Source organism: Cheilinus undulatus, linkage group 1, assembly GCF_018320785.1.
Source record: "Cheilinus undulatus linkage group 1, ASM1832078v1, whole genome shotgun sequence".
Lineage (NCBI taxonomy): Eukaryota > Metazoa > Chordata > Actinopteri > Labriformes > Labridae > Cheilinus > Cheilinus undulatus.
The window spans coordinates 26930836-26947069 of NC_054865.1; the positions used below are offsets into that span (position 1 = coordinate 26930836).

Consider the following 16234-nt stretch of genomic DNA (forward strand, 5'->3'; position numbering starts at 1 on the left):
AGTCATTGAATGTATTGAAACACCAACTCTATTCTTTGTACCAAAGACAAGTTTGATGGGCTTAACTCAAACAAATGCTGTGTTTTTGTGCGCTTATCTTTCATAGATCAATGTTTTTCCTTCATGGGTTATCCTGTAAGAAAGCATTTTATATTTTCAGTCTGTTAAATCTCAGAGGTCAAACTCACCTTTATAAAACTTCAAATCCAGGTATTCCTGCCTGAAACTTCGGTCATTCAGGAGGTGAGAACCATCTGAAAAGTCCTTTAAACACCAGCCACAGACAGAGCAAATTCATCATGTTAAATTATATCACATACATAGGTCAGTTATTTTGTGTCAGACCATCATTGGTAAAATATTAGATCGGTAAGTGAGCCTTTGACGCTACATTTTAAATCTCTTAGGATAAAAATGATAGTCTCAATACTTTAGAGCAGCCTTCCCAAACTTCAACGCTGCAGCTTAATTTGACACCTAACAATTTTCTGGGGCCCATCAAAACCCTTGTACAATCATAACATGAGAATAAAATTTTTCCTTTTTTTTTGTTTCTTTTGTATCTGTTTCAAAAACAGAGAATTGCATAGGAAATATGTTGCTTTAAGAAACATTAACATTACTCAAAAGGTGTTTGGGGTGTCGCAGAGTAGAATTATGAGCATCTGCAAAGACACTTAAATGCTCTTTACTGTTTATCTCTGTAAACATTCTTTCTGGCCTACCTCGTCCCCAGCAGCATTACAGTCTCAGAAAACTCTTAGAAATTCTACTATAATAGTGTCACCATTTAATCCAACACCAGTTAAACTGTGACACCAGTTCTATACATCAGACAAAATAAATGAGAAAAGGTCACATGAGTATGGCTGTGTTTTGTTACTTCTGAGACTTTAAAAAATAACATTTATTCAAGTATTTTAGGATAATTTAAACAGGGATTTAGTCCTTTCTAAATTTCTATGAGTTTTAGATATTGTAAATGACCTCTGGGACCCACCAATGGGCACCGGCCCACAGGTCATGAAGCACTGGTTTAGAGGTTAGTCCGGTTTAAATACTATAGATGCCGTCCATATAAAGAAGTTGGACACAACAGTATGCTAAACTGGGACCTCCAGAATTATAATACAGTGATCACCACGGCTCTTTAGAGATTTTAAAATTATCACACTTTAACAATGTTTGTATAAATACAGTACTCCAGTGTCTCACTTCAAATAAAGTGTATATCACATATTGTGATAAAAAGAGTATTTCTTATTGATATTTTCTTTGGAAGAATGTGCATGTAACGTGTGATGTAATGTGCAATGCCACACTGTATCATATCCTATCGTGTAGTGTCATATCATGTCACATCAGATCATATTGTACCATATCGTATCGTGTCGTATTGTACCATGTCACATCGTGTTGTATCGTGTTGCTTCATAAAATATGTTATATTTACTACTTAAAGATTATATATTTTCTTAATGCTTTACAAACACATTAATTAAGACTTTAATTTGTTTCCAAATGACACATTGAGTAGTTAATGCTTTAAATGATAACTTATGTATATAAGTATTTACTTCTTTCACCAATGCTTTCCTAATGCATAATAGCGTGTAGTTATAATAAAGTGTTTCTGTGTCATTTCATACAAATTGTATCAGATCACATAGAGTTGTACTGCATTATATATGGCATTGTGTTGCATTTTATCATATCAACTTACTCTACCATATTTCAAAGAAAGAAAGAAAGAGAGAGAATTCAAATGCAAAAACATATTTGAGTATGAGCATGTTACATGAACTTATCACAGTGCAGAGACTCATAAAAACAGCATGGGAGATGTAGGCATACTCAATTTAGAAAAAACTTAAAGCCCCTATGATTAACTTTGAAGTTTGTTATAATTTTGGCCATCCCCTGTGGACAACAGTGTACCTCGTCTCTTTGCTGATTTAATCATGTACATGAACAAGTAGTGTTTTCTAATAGTCAAAGGTATTAGTCAACAATTCTCATCGATCATCCTTTAAAAAGGCTGTTTTTGCAGGATGCTATTGATCGTCCAGTTTGACACCTACACTGTGGAATTTAAAATAATTACATAGAGATAGTCTGTCTTATTGCTGTTGCAAGATATGGTTACAGAGTAGCAGTTTAATTTTTAATACACCGATGCCTCCATTTCTGCATGATAAAGGCCGTATTTTGCAGTAGGGACTCACAGTGTCTGCATAAGGACATAAAACAACCTCATCCTGAATTTAGAGACTTTTTTTTAGCTATTAAAGCAATGTCTGATGAGATCTACGACTGTACTGTATATGTGACGGGTGACATAGAGGAGCTTAGTCACTGTGGCTGCAATGACTAGCTCTACACATGCACAGACTCGCAGAGGTAATCACAGCATCGGCCGCCCTTCTCTACTCTGCTGTAGGCCCCTGAATGCTGCAAACCTGCATTCCCGCACCTGCCCGAGGCACACACTGTTCACTCCTGTACTCTGACAGAGACAGACAGAGGGATTCACTGCGAGATGAGGAGCCACAGAGGAGGTGAGACAGAGAGAAATGAAGACATGAGGAAAATGTGTGGAAGAGAAGAAGAGGCGCCTGCATACCAGAGAAAAGGACAACACAGTGATACACTTCAGAAACATGATTGTTAAGTTATTATTTTACACTGAAGGGAAGAGGCACAGATGATCTGAGGTTCTTTGCTGAGGGGGAGGGGGAGCAAATGCCTCTGCCCGCACCTGTATGCTAACTGACTCCATAGATTAGAATAGTAAATGAAATTTAACTGTGCTATTTGTAGTTACTGTAACACGTTTTTGAATAAAAACACAATAATAACTGAATTTCTGTCCTTTTAATCCAGTAGCAGAGGCACATGTGTGTGCTTGTGATCTAGACACCATGACTTTAAAGGAGCTTGCCTATTTTCAGATAGTTAAAGACAACTTGGGTATAAAATCACCTATTTGTGAGTCTGAAACAGGGGCTATTCTCTCTCCCTCTGCATGGGCCCCCTGAGGAGGAAAAAGGAGAGTCAGTGGTCAACAGAGGTCTTTCTAGGAGCAGCTGAATACCAGAGGAGCTGACAGGTATGTACATATTGGAATGTGCTTCTCAGCCACACCTGTGAGGAACACACCCGCCAAGCCTGGCCTCCCTCATCCCACTGGCTGATCTCCTCATGATTGACAGGTGGAAGAAGTATTTGGCTCCGGTCCACAGGAGCCAGGGGGCAGGTATGGTGAGTTCTGAATGCTGACCAATAGCAGCGGAGAATTCCCTCTGAACCAGGCGGGGCTGCAGTCAAATAAAACTCATCAATGGGGTGTGTCTCAAAAGTTTGTCAGCAGTCACACAGTGAGGGCTATGGCTGCTGCAGGCTGCTTACAGCTCTTCACTGTGTGAGGGTCCCAGGGCTTTTCAGTGTTGGTAGAAAAAGACAGAGGAAGACAGAAAGGGACTTTACTTTTTTTTCTCCATGACAGATTTACTTCTTCTGTGGCTGCAGGATGGAAGTGGAACTTCAGTTCTCGTCTGCTCCGACACAGTGAACTCCTCTCTCAGAGGCAGGATGTCCAGGAAAAGGATGGAGGCATGAGGCAGACCGCGGTTGGGGTTGACTTCTTTTTCTAAATTTCCAACATAGCATGTGTTTTATCACAGTGTTATAGAGGCTTTATTTTATTTCTGTGGTCACTCACATCTCCTTATCACTTTTCCAGCCCAGCTATAGATTCTGAATCCGTTGGACGGAGAACTGATAAGGGCATGTGCATGACATTACCTACAGACACTGGAAACAAATGAGTCACAGAGCCTTTGAGGGTAAATTAAGTCATTTTATGATCAGTGTCAAAGCCGTAATTCTCCTTTATGTGTTTCACTTGTTTGATTTTAACCAGACTGCTATTTTTTAGAAGAATGACAAAACTTGTGATGAATTCATGTCTTTGATTTATGTCTTTTCAAAGATTTGAGATTTGGTAGGAAACTGGAAAACTGGCTGAAAGTGGCTGTTGGGAACTTATAACATAGGTTGCATTTTAATCTTTGGTAATACCTAAAGTTTAATGATTGAGTTTAAATAGATCAATATATGCTTGATATATCAATAAATAGTACAAATAATGTATAGAGACAGGGTTTCCTTTACATTTCTAATGTGAACAATTACAGTGGGTGGAATATATGTTGACTGAGCAGAGTTCCCTTCAGGCAGCATTCAGCACACCTGGTTTTGAGCCATAATTTTCAGAAAAATGACATTTTTATTCACATGAGACTTCAGAAAAAATGTAATGTGTGTTACTGCAAAAAAAGCCAATGCTAGTCCGAGGCTGTTGTTTGATACAATATGTGTGAGACCCATGATCCATAAAAATTAAAGAAAAAACTTATTTCAGGAGGCTGCTCCAGTGGGATGCATACAAAATGTAATATTCTTAAAAGAGAGAGAGAAAAAAGAAAAAGTGGCTCACCTGACATAAGCTTTAAAGAGCAGTGGGGTAAAAGGGAACTGGGTCGCCCTGACATGATACAGCATGACTGACATAACCCATTAAAAGCTAACTGTACAGATGACGCTGCTGGTGAACTGGAAAACAAAAAAATTTGGTGAGTAATTTTGATATGATGCGTGCCAACATATGAACGTGATTTTCACACCCACAAACACGCAACCTTGGCATTTCAGGATTATAATTACAGCTCAGTGCGTGGATAGTTTCACACATAAACTACATCTCATACTTAACATACTGCACAAGAAGAAGCATGTTGGTTTTATAAGGATGTGTCAAAGGAAGTTAAATGAAAGTTCTTGTGTGAAACATGAATCACATCAGTGCAGGGTTATTGCAACTCAGAGAAGTCCAAACTACTCTTACAGCTGGGCTGAGCTGAGCTATCTCACCTGTTTTCCTCTCATTAATTTCATTTTTAAAAAATGTGCTTGTTCTCATTAACTCTGGACAAAGTTTTTAAATGAAAGAGCTTCACCAAAGAAACTTAGGTTAGACCCGCACCCTCAGTTTGATGTATCATGAAATGCAGAAGCAACTCTCTAACACAGGATGGAGCTAAAGTCAACCTTTTCAACTCCTGAACATATAACATCATTATAACCAGGTTAAAAATATTTTGATGTCTGTTTATATCAAAATGTGAAACAACTAAAATAACATTTGTTTCAACTGTGGATTTTTCTTCATTTATTTAAAGCCAACATTCTTCATAAAAAACAAAAACAAAAACAAAAAACCTTAAGAGTTTTGGTTTTTGCCATTATTTTTCTAATCAGAAAGTTATGTATATAACCTATGTTTCCTCTTGTACCCCTTGTGGTTTTCCTCATGAAATGAAAACCGAAAACACATTAAAATGACACAGCAAACTGCTCCTGCTGAACAAGGAAGAGCACGCACACAAACACGGTAGCATTCTGTAATCCGACAAGTCATCTGTATATACTGGCCTGCTTCCTTTGTACACCTGGTGGAGGATCCTTTCTAAACAACTAACACATACAGTTACTTAACAGTCTTTAAGCAACACTTCAGGAGGAATAGGAAAAAGGGATGCTTGAACCAAATGACCCAAAAGTGAAGTGAAAATAACACACGGGGTCACGCAAGTCATTGGGACTCGTTAACCAAGTTTTTTCTTAAATTTATTTCAAGGAGTTTCTTAGGCAGTCACAAAACTGTTCTTAAACTGCAGAATTGTTCGCATTTGTCCATAAACTGATTAATGCCATGTCCTCATAAGCTGGAAGCTTTTCTTAACAAATGTAAAGAAACACCATTTTAATGGCCATAATAAAAGATGAGACTACAGGGCTGTGTGCACACAGAAGAACCAAATGGTCAAACTTAAAGCAGATGCCCTCTGGACACCAATAAATACTTCTGTAGTAAATGCAGCTTAAAATCAAATCTAAAGATATTTGGGCAGCATTGTCTTCCGTGACGACTCACATCATTCAGCCATCAGAAAAACATGCACACATAATCATAAAGTGAAATAGATTAATCTGGGCTTTGAAAAACTGTTGGAAACAGAAGAAAGATGCTGATTATAACCTTATTTTGGTTATTACTTCTTCTTCTTTTTTTTTTTAAAGCCAGTATAATAAAACAATGGAAGACAACTGAACATGTAAGTCGGGTTTTTGTTGTTGTGAATGTTTTGATTGCATTATACATTTAAGAGATTTTATCTTTGGGCTTAGCTTTTATCTGAATTTATATATCTTTAGTTCTATCAAACATTGCATGATTAAAATAAATGCTGTTTACATTGTAGTCTTGTATTTATGTTAAATAAAGAAATACACCATAAATTAACTTTTGCCCCGGTGTATCAGCACTCAAATGTGTGCAAGAGAGCTCTGGACTGTTCTTATATTTTCTTCTTGTCTACATATGAGTCTCAGGTACAGAAAACTAGTCATTGTCAGTCCTCTTAAAATGTTGAAGTGTTTTTTCTACTAAAGAATGATTGTTGAACGAAACCCATCAATGCTGTGTAAAAGTAATCCAGTTCTGTTTCTGTACTATGACCAATCGATTTCTAGAGTGTGTCTCTGCATGAAGGTCAATAACATAAACTTTTCTGTAACTGAACTTAATAAAGAAATTTGTTCCTACATGTCATTATTAACGGCAGAAGCTCAAGGTTTCAAACGTCTCTTAAAATCTGCAGAATAAGAGATATATTAAAAAAACAAGAGCCTGTTCAGCCTGAATAAGTGTTTTAAATAAAAAATAAAAGTGCATTAAGGGAGTTGCTAATGGTAACATATAAAGCTAGTGTTGCCTCTTCCTGCAAAAGACTTAGCTGCATGATAAAAACACTTCAGGTTGTTCAAACAATAATGCAGAAAGTGCAGTATAAAGATGAAGCAAACTGTCAGTGCAACATGATGCATATGTTTTAACTCTAAGATATCTGCAAACATATATAATTCCCAATCCTTATTATTGCAGTACTTTTTGGTTATGCCTTTTTCAAAAGGGTTCACAAAGACACCAACTCCAGCTGCAGCAGATCAGGCTGCTGTGTTTAAGCCAGACCCACCATGGAAGCACTGAGATCCCACAGTTTCCTGGCTGCAACATCATCAAGGGCCTGTGGAGCTGCTGTTTTAGGGGCACAGTCACTGGAAATAAATATTAGAAAAGTCTGAGACAGTTTGTCACAATCTAAATTGATGTTAATGTGACACAAATCTAATCTGATCTGAATATTAAACAGCTCTTTGTGACCTAAACTAGAAAAAAACAAGTGTAACACAGCAAATACTGTCTGTCTTCTGTCACTGCAGATGTTCTTACCTGTAATAGAGGCCGCTGTCATTCGCCACACTCTCATCCACAGCGCAGTAGATGGTGGTCTGAGCTCCTTCCCAGGGACTTTTGATCAGCATTAAAAATGGCATGGCTATGATCCTTTTCCACAGGGCCAAAGTTGGGAATAGATGGCGGCCTAACTCTGTGCGAATGACTCCAGGGTGCAGACTGTACACCGTAACACCAGTGCCTAAATGAGGGTCCATCAAATCAAAAGTTATTCACAATGCATGAGAACTCATAGGGCTTCAGACAGATGATAGATAGTGGCATGCACTGTATGGATGTAGTGTGCTTTGAACGATACCTTTCAGTCTTGCAGCCAGCTCTTTGCAGAAGAGCACATTAGCCAGCTTGCTCTGGCGATAGCTCACCTCACGCCTGTAGTCTTTATCAAGGTTGATGTCTTCAAAGTGTATACGGCCTGTGAGAAAAATGTTACAATGTCATTTAGCAGATGCTTTCATCCAAAGTAATGCACATCAGGCAGGTAGACAGGTGTTCCAGGAGTTAAGGACCTGTCGATTATGCACTGACTGGGATCCCAGACCAAAGTCAGCGAGGTAACCCACTGAGCTATCCAGCCTCAGAGATAATACAGAGAAGTATTTGAGGAGAAATCAAGAAACACTTGATCAAGTTTTAACTTCATGAATTGCAGCAATAAAATATGTGAAGACAAACCTTAGAGGTATCATTTAATCTGGTTAGGGACTGAAAGGAGACTTCAGAGACATTCGGTCAGTTCAGGCTGCCAGTTCAAGGCCCAGTATTTACACCCCTGTGATTTTTTAATGTCAATATAATTCTCAATATGAATTGATCGCCCTTTGTGCCAACATCAGATACAGTAACAGAGGCGTTACTGGGGAGGTCAGGATCTGCAGGTCAGTGAGGCATCTCTTAATGCGTGTGCATGAGGGACTTCTGCTATGTGTTCACATACAGTGCTCTTTGGCACTTCTGTAGCACGTAACTATGAAATGACATGAATATTATGCTGTTGCAGAATCAAGCTTTGTTATTGTGCTGATGAGTAAATGCACTACTGAGAGACAATAAGAGGAGTGGCTGTTTAAGCTGAAGACGACAAAGATTCAAATTACCCTTCTCATGTGCCAGGCTGGAGACGATGACAATGCGACTAGGAGCTGACCTCTTCAGCAGGTCCAGGAGGCAGTTGGTGAGAAGAAAATGTCCCAGGTGGTTCACACCAAACTGCATTTCAAAGCCGTCCTCAGTCTTCCATTTGGGACACATCATGACACCTAACCGTTGACAAATACACTAACTTTGGCCATCATTGGCTGACTTGACAAGGATAAGTCTAACGAAAACAAACAGCTGAAACAAACAAACTGTACTTTCATTCATCATTCAAAAAATTGTTCATGTGTTGTCAAATATATGAAATGTTTTAGTCATCAATTCCCTTCTAAAGGTTCTGTTGTGTATGTGCATTACAGTGTTTTAACGTCCCAGCATTTTTTCATTGATGTTTTCTGTGTGAGACGTACCTGCATTGTTGACAAGGATATCCAACCGCTCTTCATTCTCCTGAACATCTTTAGCCAGGTCTCTGACAGACTGCAGGGAGGCCAGGTCTAGTTTCTTCACCACCACATTGCCGTTTCCGCTCCGCTGCCGAATCTCATCGGCTGCAATGCGAGCTCTGGTCATATCTCTGCAGGCTAGGATCACTCTGGCTCCTTGACAAAAGAAAGATCATTTTCAGATATTAAGATGCAACAGGATTTACAAAATTGTTAAACACTGAGTATAAACATCTGTGAGGGTCTCACCCCGCTGGGCCATATCCAAGGCTGTCTCCTTGCCAATGCCAGTGTTGGCTCCTGTAATCAGGACTGTTTTCCCATCAAGCCTGACCTTGCTCCGACACACTCCCCCAGCCAACCACCGACGCAAGGCCAGTACACCAGCCCCTGAGAGGGAGAAAATGCTCTTTTCATGACACTTTTACTTGATTCCTTGGTGACTGTAGTGGCTGAAAAGAATTAACTTTCAAGAGCATAAGAAATTAAATTAAACAATTCTGTTAAGGAGATTTCAGAATTGGCTTACAGTCCAAAGAGATTAGGCCTACATGATTGAGTGCTTCACTATGCTCTTTCAACTAACTATTCCACTAACAGTTTTAAATGTCATATAACTTCAATGACTTTTACTGAGATAAAACATCTTTCAGACAGTCAGTTAACAATTACAAACCAAGCAGCAGTCACAAAACAAACGCAGGTGTCTGAATGGAGTAATACTCCAGTTGAGCACAGATGTCAAACGTATTTTTCAGGAGAGTAATTAAAGCAGCCATGGGGTTCACTGACAGGAGAGGCCTAAAACATCGACAAAAATCTGTGAACAAGCTTAAACGTAAGTATTTTCCTTACCCGCAAAGAAAGCAACAGTGAGACCTGCCGCATGCCTCTCTGCAAAGTCTCTGAGCGTCTCTGTGTAGTTTTGCATATTTTAGGCTGTAAAATGTTAAACTAAGCTCTTCAAGCTCACAGAAGACGATTTTCACCGGTTTTTCGTTTCAAATTTGACGATTTTCATAGAAAACGTATGTGTTCACAACTCGCACGAAACTGTGCGGAGCAATGACACTGCAACGCAATGTTTCACCTTTCCGTATTTTGTAAAGACTATAGTCTGACACAGAGGAGGGGGCGTGGTCTGCATGAACCCTTTCAGAATAAGACGGTTTATTATTTGATACTCGTGTTGTAAGAAACAATAATAATTTCTTGGTAAAAAAATTTGCATCCACGATATTTTTGGCCCACCCAACACAACACGTAGGTACACAAGATGACACCCGCAAATAAATACATAGGGAAAATAATAATAACTAAGATTATTGTAAGGTAAAAACAACAGTAACAGCAACACCAAAATTAATACTAATGAATAATAAATAAACAAATGAATAAATAAATACGTGATTAAATAAATAACAGAGGCCTTCTGCAAGGAGTATTTCTTTAAATAAAACTTTCTTACTAAAATGAATATTGTTTCTTTTTACTCTTTCCACTTCGTGAAAACAAAAAAACCGTTGAGGACTTTTACCTGCTGCAGGACAATCATAACTGACTACACAATGGTATCAGTGAATATTATTATCATTATAATTATCATCATTATTTTTTATTTTTATTTTTATTGCTGTTGTTGTCATTATTTTTTATTATTGTTATTATTCGAAACAATAATAGTACAACAAATTATTATTACTATAATAATAAAAATAATAAATATCAGTAATGTGGATGCTCAGTATCCCCAATAATCACAGCAACAAAATTAAAGCAAGCAACATTCTACATTTTAAACACACTATACAGGCTGTATTATCTATTTCTATGTATGCATGTTTGAATGGAAACATATAGCGACCATAACTCAAATGAAAACTCTCATCTGAAAATTGGAATACACCCACAGAAATACTTTTCATTAAACATGATTGAATTGAAAAAGAAAATTAGGTTTAAATGTTGATTTCCAAAAAATGGTCGTGTCATGTTCATTTTCAGAATGTGTGCATTTTTTTACTCAAAAATCAAATAAATATCCAATCATCCATTTCTAAAAACATTTTCATATTCTATTTGCATACTTTTTGAAATCACTCAAATCAAGAGGAAAAAGACATAACATTTTCAGAATTTTTTCAGAAAATTATGTTTTCAAGCTCTTATGATTTAAATTTAAAAACTGTTTTGAAAGTTTAACGGCAGTAACAGAGAGGTCTTTTTAATCTTTAATATAGATGTGCTTTTTTTTTTTTTTTTTTTTTTTTTTAAATTAACGTTACTGTATTTCAATTTTCAGATCATACTTTTCTCTTTTTTCTCTATCTGACTCAGTTTAAAATATGGGAGTTTATTTTGAAACCGGAAATCGGTCCAGTCCTAACTTTACTATTTTCACGTGACTTTTATCTTAAAAGTTTAGATTTTCTTTCCCTTTAGCCGTTTTATCATTACCACTATCAAAATCGATTCACATTTGATATCTGCTTCCTTTTTTAAATTACGATTAAAAAAAACTATTCCGGAAGTTTGTCGTGCTCATGCCACGTCAGAGCTACTAACCTGTCATCAATAGTGTTGCTGCTGTGCTGTATCTGTGCTGCTAAAGCTCTCTGCAGGTAGTTCTAAACTCTCGTGATGCTGTGCCTCGGACTGAGCTGTTTTTTGCTCCATGTGTTTGTGGTGTTTGGGACAGAGCTGACGTTTGAGCTCCCCGACAACGATAAGCAATGTTTCTACGAGGAGCTGGAGAAAGACGTGAAGTTTGACATAGATTTCCAGGTGAGTAACTCTGGAAGCTTCTTCCCTCTGTTTCTGCTAAAGGCGTATAGAGTTATCTTCTGGCGAGTCACTTATTTATTTGATAGGCATGTGTTTGTTTATTGGAAGATGAGAAAACGTTCAATTTTACTACGATTTAAAACTACAAACATTTTTAGGTGAGGCATACCAATATGGAGGTTGTAATGGCAGCATGAAGAATAAATACTTCTGTGACTTAATACTGCATTTATTATAAGGCTATCCAAAACTGCAGCTTAGTTTCTTATTCACTCAATTATCTTCTGGACAGCACGCTTAAGTAAATTCACTCCATATGTTACAGCACAACAACCTATGTCACAGTATGACAGCTGCATGAATACTGATCATCTCCTCACCCCTAGAGGTGTTTGTGTACGTGTTCTCATTTTCCTTTTACTTTAAGGTCATATCAGGAGGAAATTATGACGTGGACTGCTTTGTGACGGATCCTCTAAACAACGTCCTGTATAATGAGAACAGGAAGCAGTATGACAGCTTCTCTCACACCACGACCATGAAGGGAGTCTACAAGGTCTGCTTCAGCAATGAGTTCTCCACTTTTACACATAAAATAGTGTATCTGGACTTCCGCCATGGAGATGAGGAACCCCTCCTGCAGAGCATGACTAGAGATACAGCACTGACTCAGGTAAAAATTAGTCGGTGACAGGGAGATGCTACAGATCTCCCTTCTGGGGTTGAAACAGCTGGTTGTTGCTTTTACTAGGTTGCTCAATATGTGTGTGAGGTTATGAATGAATTTAAGTGCCCTGTTTATAGAGGGCCATACGATATCATATTCAGAGGAAAAAGTGTACATTTCTGCAAGGGCTTTTCCATTATTCTGCTTTGATAAACGCTTTGTTTGTTGCCTATTTTGATTTTCAAAATCTTGCCAATAGGCAAACTGACTGGTCATCAACAGATAGGAAAAGCAGTGTGGAGGTATTTCATACTGAGTCCACCAGGTGAAACAAGAGGTGTGGGCTTGATCTGTTTTTGTAAGTCTTTAAATATCTTCATTACTCCACCAGGAATAACCACTCACCTGCTCAGTCTGTTTTAGTTTTACACAAAACATGATTTAGAAACAAACTATTTCTATAAATCCTACAGCCTCAGGTTTATAGGAGTGGTTAATAAAATGTAAGATTATCCAATTAATCATTCTATTGATTTCCTTGAGATAGAAGGTGTTGCTTAGAATTCTGGCCCTTATTATTTAGACTTGTTTGAAAAATACAGACCAAGAAGTGAGTTTTCAGAATCAGAACATAATCCATTTCCCCAACCCCCATGCTGTATGTGAGATTATTTTTTTCTTTTGTCTCTCTCTCTCTCCTTTCAGTTGGAGACGTCTTGTGTCTCCATCCATGAGGCCCTGAAGGTAGTGGCTGAGTCACAGACGTGGTACAGACTCAGAGAGGCCCATGACCGTACGAAAGCGGAGCACCTCCACGAGCGGGTGACCTACTGGTCTGTCGGAGAAACTATTCTGCTGTTTGTCATCGGCGTTGGACAAGTTATGATGCTCAGGAGCTTCTTCACAGAAAAAAAGGGTTCAGTGGCAGCCACTACTTAGAGTCAATGGTCAGTCAATGTGAACACAAATGTGCATCTAGTAGTAGTTTAAATAAACCTCTTAGTAGAGGGAAAGGTCAGGAAGTTTTTTTTAATCTTTAGTTTACCCAGAGTCAAACTTAAGGGAAAAGCCTGCTACATCTGTCACGTCTGTATGTTTAGTTCTCAATGAGCTGTACTGAAAAGAAGATCCTTAAAATGGAGAGTGACACCTGTCCTTGCACTTAATATTTATTATATTTTTATTGAATACAATATAAAGCAGCTGTTTACGACCCACAGTCCATATAAAACATGTCACTGGTGCCAGCAATTACATGAAAAGCCATTGAAGTTTAGTTTCTGAATGTCAGTTACATTTGTCAATGTTGGTTTTGTTTTGTTTTTTTTTTTAACTTAATTTATGTGCACATGTTGTTGAAAGAGCGCTGTACCACCTTTTGTGTCATATAAAATGCCTCACAACATCTCTTTAATTTCCCTTCAAGTGAAGAGTTAACTGTTTTGAACTGGTAAGTGCCATACTGCTGTTACTGAATTATTGGATTTTTACATTTTCATCATGTTTTGGTTAAGTGTGATGAGTCCATGTTTTTCTGACTGAGATAAATTTAAAGGACATTTCTATGTGACTTGTAAATCAGATTTTTTTTCCTCAAGAAAGTTGTGGTTTCCCTAAATTTTGTTTATCAGTCTCTTTATTACCTGCATACCCTGGCATTCAATGGAAGCACATTTTGGTTTTAAGTGCCTTATTGTGAATGTGCAGATGGAATTTATAAACTTTTCAAGATAATGAAGTGATTTTGAGTTTTATTTCCTTCAGGAATCATACTGGATGTATCACACTTCAGATCCAGATTCACTTATAATGTATTTGTATTTTCTAGGAAAAAGTGGTTTTCAGTTTTGTAGTAAGAACTTTCAACATCACTGCCAATTCATAGATCATATGTTGAGTATGCATTAAAACACAGGATGGAATATTGTTCTAACAGTTTCAGCAATGCATCCTCTTCAGGCACGTCAATAAAAAGATAAATACTAAGGGAATTTAGCAAAGTAATATTGAACCATTTGCTGTATCAGAAATAATACATAGTGTTGTAATTTGAATACTAGATTTTGGTTATTGTTGGAATATTGATCATTAGGATTTAAATTATTTATCTAAATAAATACAATATGAAATAATGGGGCACCACCCTGGAAACAGGGATCAACCAAAAAGGAGCAAAAAACAATGTCAGATTTAATATTTTAATAATAATATTGTCATTTAATAATTATTGGTATTTATATAAATCAAAGGTGTGAAATTGTACACTTACCTTCTAAAGTAGAAGATTAGTACAGTGTATATACACAATAATCACAGACAACTTTTCTTTAAATCTAATCTCAACAGTATTTACTAAACAAAGTAGCATCACCTGTTGTCAAATGTACTTAATTCAATAAATAACTATTATAACAACAATAGATTATTCAGAAAAAAGATAAAATCAAGGTATCTGGTCATTTTTACTCACATCTGGTTCTTGTAGGAAGGGGGAGGCCTAAAGGCAGGCTTTTATAATGTATGGGGTGTGGCTTAAACAGGTGAGAAAAGAAGGTCAGGGATGATGAATCAGACTGGGTGGAGACTTGTGATGTAACAACCATTTTTACAACTCTTTAATAAACCCATTTTAGATATTTTATGAGGACAAAAAATGCTCTGAATTTCCATCATAAATAAGCTGCATTTAAAACACAGATGTACTGTGTACTAATCAAGTACAATATGTAAACATACTATATTCTATGTTTAGGCCAGGTATTTCAACAGACTCAGAGTTATTTTAATCAGCAATTATTCAGAGGGCTCTATTCAACTTCTCATGATAAGAAGAACGTTTACAAACACAGCCTAACAAGAATTCAGTCTCTGAATAAAAATGTCTTTACATTTCTAAAATATTCACCTCATTGTGTTAAAGTGGATAGAATGGGGGAATGACCATATGATCATACATAGTAAATATTTCTCCATCACTGAACACACAAGATATGGAGAATAGTTATTTAAGACAGCTGATTAGGTGGATTGTCAGGAAAAATAAGAAATATGTCTAAGACTGATTATTATATCAACATAAATGTCTGAAAATTAAATAATTCATATTATATCTTATTTTTGTCCCTCCAAAAAGAAAAGATGTCTACTGATTTTTGCAGTCTATAAATATTTATTTGTATATCTCTTCACTGACCTCTGCTTATTGATCTGTAAGTGTTGACATGTTTCAGTTGAATATTGATTATTATGGATGTGGATGAGCTGCAAATGAATTGCCTTTTTGCGATCAAAAAGTTTTCTGAATCTAAATCTGAATATAAATGATGAAAGTGTTTCAATTATGAAATGAAAAACAGAGAGAAGCCAAACTAAAATATTACATTAAAGCCACCGAAAAGAAGATTTCATTGCCAGCGGTTGGCAGCAAAGCAGTTGAGGACAGTGAGAAGTACCATAATGTGACTGAAGTGTAGAAATGTGACAGGGTTATGTAATGTCTAACTGAGGTGGGGAGGGGAGCTGAAATTGCACAACTAATGTTAACCACTGTTACTTCAGGGGTTCCTCATAAAAATATGAAAATAAAGGAAATGCCTTCAAGAGCAATTAAACAAGGTCCTGAGGGCACATTAACCTGGGCTCCTGCTCATTTGGGTATTCTGGGTAATTAGAGATAGAAGCAGCTCTCCAAAGCTATTATAAAAACAAAGCCAAACATGGACCATCATAATACATTTTCAAAATCAGGGGAAAGGTCTTGGCATGGAGCAAAATCAATAAAGGGCAGCAGTAGGATCAGGAGGTAAGGGTAAAATGAGTGCACTTAGTTCTAAAATGAGTGGATGTTTTTTATTTGAATAA

The 16234-nt window shown here is 37.1% G+C and overlaps 2 protein-coding genes across 2 annotated transcripts; one reads left to right on the plus strand and one right to left on the minus strand.

The window, feature by feature from the left end:
- Positions 1 to 6754: 6754 nt before the first annotated feature.
- Positions 6755 to 10013, minus strand: si:ch211-107o10.3 (uncharacterized protein LOC407663 homolog). Its single transcript, XM_041787791.1, has 7 exons — positions 9778 to 10013; positions 9172 to 9312; positions 8887 to 9078; positions 8476 to 8637; positions 7677 to 7793; positions 7355 to 7559; positions 6755 to 7179 (listed from the first exon to the last, which is right to left on the minus strand). The coding sequence occupies exons 1-7, from the start codon at positions 9851 to 9853 to the stop codon at positions 7083 to 7085; spliced, it is 990 nt and encodes a 329-aa protein (XP_041643725.1). The 5' UTR covers positions 9854 to 10013; the 3' UTR covers positions 6755 to 7082.
- Positions 10014 to 11482: 1469 nt separating this feature from the next.
- tmed3 (transmembrane p24 trafficking protein 3) lies at positions 11483 to 14107 on the plus strand. Its single transcript, XM_041787805.1, has 3 exons — positions 11483 to 11706; positions 12134 to 12379; positions 13079 to 14107. Exons 1-3 carry the CDS (start codon positions 11563 to 11565, stop codon positions 13310 to 13312), a joined length of 624 nt encoding a protein of 207 aa, XP_041643739.1. The 5' UTR covers positions 11483 to 11562; the 3' UTR covers positions 13313 to 14107.
- The last annotated feature ends 2127 nt before the right edge of the window (positions 14108 to 16234 follow it).

Excerpts from the sequence above, each read along its gene's own strand:
- si:ch211-107o10.3 (XM_041787791.1), bottom strand. The coding sequence starts at position 9,853 with ATGCAAAACTACACAGAGACGCTCAGAGACTTTGCAGAGAGGCATGCG. Across the intron at positions 9,079-9,171 it reads CTTGGATATGGCCCAGCGGG|GAGCCAGAGTGATCCTAGCC; the intron begins GTGAGACCCTCA and ends TCTTTTGTCAAG. Across the intron at positions 7,180-7,354 it reads GACAGCGGCCTCTATTACAG|TGACTGTGCCCCTAAAACAG; the intron begins GTAAGAACATCT and ends ATTTATTTCCAG.
- tmed3 (XM_041787805.1), top strand. The coding sequence starts at position 11,563 with ATGCTGTGCCTCGGACTGAGCTGTTTTTTGCTCCATGTGTTTGTGGTG. Across the intron at positions 11,707-12,133 it reads AGTTTGACATAGATTTCCAG|GTCATATCAGGAGGAAATTA; the intron begins GTGAGTAACTCT and ends TTTTACTTTAAG. Across the intron at positions 12,380-13,078 it reads GAGATACAGCACTGACTCAG|TTGGAGACGTCTTGTGTCTC; the intron begins GTAAAAATTAGT and ends CTCTCCTTTCAG.